Source organism: Portunus trituberculatus, chromosome 2 (assembly GCF_017591435.1).
Source record: "Portunus trituberculatus isolate SZX2019 chromosome 2, ASM1759143v1, whole genome shotgun sequence".
Taxonomy (NCBI): domain Eukaryota; kingdom Metazoa; phylum Arthropoda; class Malacostraca; order Decapoda; family Portunidae; genus Portunus; species Portunus trituberculatus.
The window spans coordinates 8,612,248-8,616,302 of NC_059256.1; the positions used below are offsets into that span (position 1 = coordinate 8,612,248).

At 40.2% G+C, this 4,055-nt stretch overlaps 1 protein-coding gene across 1 annotated transcript in view; it reads left to right on the forward strand.

The window, feature by feature from the left end:
- Window positions 1-1,810: 1,810 nt before the first annotated feature.
- Window positions 1,811-4,055, forward strand: part of LOC123504737 (neurotrophin 1-like) — a 6,224-nt gene continuing 3,979 nt past the window's right edge. The window contains exons 1-4 of the mRNA XM_045255508.1: window positions 1,811-1,857; window positions 2,344-2,364; window positions 2,600-2,768; window positions 3,159-3,206. Of these exons, the coding sequence (XP_045111443.1) occupies window positions 2,344-2,364; window positions 2,600-2,768; window positions 3,159-3,206 (238 nt within the window). The 5' untranslated portion in view covers window positions 1,811-1,857. The remainder of the gene's footprint in view (window positions 1,858-2,343; window positions 2,365-2,599; window positions 2,769-3,158; window positions 3,207-4,055) is intronic.

A 4,055-nucleotide genomic window follows, 5' to 3' on the forward strand; every position in this document is an offset into this window, starting at 1 on the left:
CCAACTTGGAAATTATTTTACCAGCTGGTTCATATTTGTTCTCTAGTGTTATTTTTTTGGTTAATTCTATTTTTCTATTTGTTTTTTTATTATTATTATTATTATTTTCTTTCTTCGACTCTCTCTCTCTCTCTCTCTCTCTTAAGTCATAGTGCAGTGTTGCCAACTATCTAACTCTCACCAACTGACTTATATATTTTTTCTAATGCTATTTTATGCTTTTTACTTATTTATTTGTATTTCTTTAATTTCTTGTAAGTAAAATCAATGTTAAAATCTTCGGTGACGCGGAAATCTAACTTAATTGACTTATAATGCCTTAAAATGGTTCCAATATGGCGGGTTGTGCTGCTCTGGTAACACTGGAGAGCATTCGAGTCTACATAAAATTTCTTGTTTTGTTTTTTTAATTAACCCTTAAATCATTCACTCATTACTATTTTATTACGATCAATAATTACCAAAAACAAAATATATTGTGAAATTTCATAATAACACTAAGAAAAATATACATTACAAATTATTATTATTATTATTATTTAACATTATTAACCCAATTAATTAAACACTGAGATTTATTGACATTTATTAAAAGCGACATTGGAGAGTTTTTACAAATATATATTGAGTTTTTATTAAAGGGGAGGGTTGGGGGAGAGAGAGAGAGAGAGAGAGAGGGGGAGGGTATCTAGACACGTAAGCCGCCTGATGATGACGATGATGGAATGTTGATTTATTTATTTATTTATTTATTTATCTATTTTATAACGGGATAACAAATGAATTACTATTACTATTTCTCTCTCTCTCTCTCTCTCTCTCTCTCTCTCTCTCTATCTATCTATCTATCTATCTATCTATCTAATTATCCTTTCTCCATTTCTCTCTCTCCCTCTTTGTCTGTCTGTCTGTCTGCTCTCTCTCTCTCTCTCTCTCTCTCTCTCTCTCTCTCTCTCTCTCTCTCTCTTCAGTGGTTTTAATACAGTAAGGAGAGAGAGTGTCAGTGTTTTAAAAGGTGGAGTGACAATTACCTGTGTGTTTGAAAGCTTTTGTGTGTTAAGAGGAGGAGGAGGAGGAGGAGGAGGAGGAGGAGGAGGAGGAGGAGGAGGAGGAGGAGGAGGAGGAGGAAGAGGAGGAGGATGGATGGAAGAAGTGCAAGAATAAGATGAAGAGGAAGAGGAAGAGGAAGAAGAAGAAGAATAATAATAATAATAATAATAATAATAATAATAATAATAATAATAATAATAATAATAATATAAAAATTAATCTCTCTCTCTCTCTCTCTCTCTCTCTCTCTCTCTCTATTCAAGGTTACGAAAAGTGAGAAAAAATTGAGAGAGAGAGAGAGAGAGAGAGAGAGAGAGAGAGAGAGAGAGAGAGAGAGAGAGAGAGAGAGAGAGAGAGAGAGAGAACAAAACAAGAATGACACAAAGAGAAGAATAAAATTGAGAGAAAGGACAAATAACACACACACACACACACACACACACACACACACACACACACACACACACACACACGATAAGGTAAGATACATTTCATCATGCAACAATAGAAGGAGGAAGAGGAGGAGGAGGAGGAGGAGGAGGAGGAGGAGGAGGAGGAGGAGGAGGAGGAGGAGGAGGAGGAGGAGGAGGAGGAGGAGGAGGAGGAGGAGGAGAGAATAAAAATACGTTAATTTGTCACCCTCTATTTTTTCTCTCTCTCTCTCTCTCTCTCTCTCTCTCTCTCTCTCTCTCTTATAGGCGTGTGTCTCAGAAGGAGGGGCATTGTGGGTCCAGCGGCCAAGGAGGAAGGATCTCTCTCTCTCTCTCTCTCTCAGACACACACACACACACTCTCTCTCTCTCTAAGGTTTGTTTACATTTAAGAGACCACGTGTTTTTGTTTACATTTTAATTTGACCACGTGGTTTTTGTTTACATTTTAATTTGACCACGTGTTTTTGTTTACATTTTAGTGGTGGTGGTGGTGGTGGTAGTGATGGTGGTGGTGGTGGTGGTATTATTATTATTATTATTATTATTATTATTATTATTATTATTATTACTATTATTGTTGTTATTATTGCTGTTACTACTACTACTACTACTACTACTACTACTACTACAATCAATTAATCACGCGGGGGTATACACTGGGGGGGGGTGGCCTGGCTTACCCTGTGGCGTCACTCCCTGGGGTGCTGTGAGCCTGGGGAGTGTCCCTGCAGGCTGCCTTCCTAACACCACCTCCCCTGCAGGCTGCCTTCCTAACACCACCTCCCCTGCAGGCTGCCTTCCTAACACCACCTCCCCTACAACTACTACTACTACTACTACTACTACTACTATTTTTCAGATGAAGGTTTTGGCGGCAGTGGTGGCGGTGGTGGTTGCGGTCATGGCAGGAAGAGGAGGGGCTAACAAGAGGCTGCCGTTTCCCCTCATGCTGCCCCACACCCCCACCCATGACTTCCCGCACCACCTCCCCTGCCTGCCTTCCTCCCCACCCCATATGCTAGACAGAGAAGGGGCGGATGAGAAAGAAGGTGTGTGTGTGTGTGTGTGTGGCAGTGTGTGTGTGTGTGTGTTTTTCAGATGTTTTGGCGGCAGTGGTGGCGGTGGTGGTTGCGGTCATGGCAGGAAGAGGAGGGGGCGAAAGAGAGGGGCCGTTTCCCCCTCATGTGCCCACGCCCCCCACCCATGACGGCCCGCACATCCCCCTCCCCCTCCCCCTCCCTCACCCCCATATGCTAGACAGAGAAGGGGCGGATGAGAAAGAAGGTGTGTGTGTGTGTGTGTGTGTGTGTGTGTGTGTGTGTGTGTGTGTGTGTGTGTTATTAGCGTATATAGGCCATAAGTCACACACACACACACACACACACAATGGCATAACATCATTTCCTGTTTGTTTGTTTGTTTGTTTGTGTGTTTGTTTGTCTGACCTTGCTTTATCTCTCTCTCTCTCTCTCTAGATATGTGTGTGTGTGTGTGTGTGTGTGTGTGTGTGTGTGTGTGTGTGTGTGTGTGTGTGTGTGTGTGTGTGTGTGTGTGTGTGTGTGTGTGTGTGTTTTCTGTGTGTGTGTGTGTGTGTGTGTGTGTGTGTGTGTGTGTGTGTGTGTGTGTGTGTGTGTGTGTGTGTGTGTGTGTGTGTGTGTGCGTTCTGTCTTTCAGATCGGGAGCCTCTGGTCAGAACAAGTAAAATTCTCCCTTTCTTCAATCGTAAGTATCTCTCTCTCTCTCTCTCTCTCTCTCTCTCTCTCTCTCTCTCTCTCTCTCTCTCTCACTTTCACTTTCTTTACATAATCTCAAATGTTTTATGTATTGAGTTTAATAACCCTCTTTGTTCTCTCTCTCTCTCTCTCTCTCTCTCTCTCTCTCTCTCTCTCTCTCTCTCTTTCTCACTTTCACTTTCTTTCATCTCCTTACGTAATATTTCCCTTTACTCTGTTCTCTCTCTCTCTCTCTCTCTCTCTCTCTCTCTCTCTCTCTCTCTCTCTCTCTCTCTCTCTCTCTCTTAAGAAACAACGGTATGGTAATTTCCGCCTTATTTCTTCAATCAGTAAGGCTCGTTTTCTTCCTCTTCCCTCGACCTTCGGAATCAAAGAAAACGGAAGTCTTTTAACGGTGACTTTCATATATATATTTTTTATTTAATTTATTTTTTTTATGCTTTGTTTTGGTGTTATTGTACTATTGTGAAAGTACTATTATTATTTTGACTTGTTTTTATTATTTTCTTAGTTTATTGTTATTTATTTTAGTGTTATTATTATTATTATTATTATTTTGATAACATATATATCTTTTGTCTTATATATATTTCTACTTATTTTTATTATTATTATTATTTTTACTTACATTTTTTTAGTCTAAGTGTGAATTTTAGCAAGTCATTTCCGGGGTATTGAAATTTCTAAGGGTCTGTTCCGATGTCGACATTTTGAGCTGGGCATCCATTTTTCGTTCCTTTAACCTCCCGGACACCCAAATCGCCCTTGACATTTTAAGACTTTGAGTGAAATAATAAGGGAAAAAAAGCACAAATAACGCTCACACATCCTGGAATTA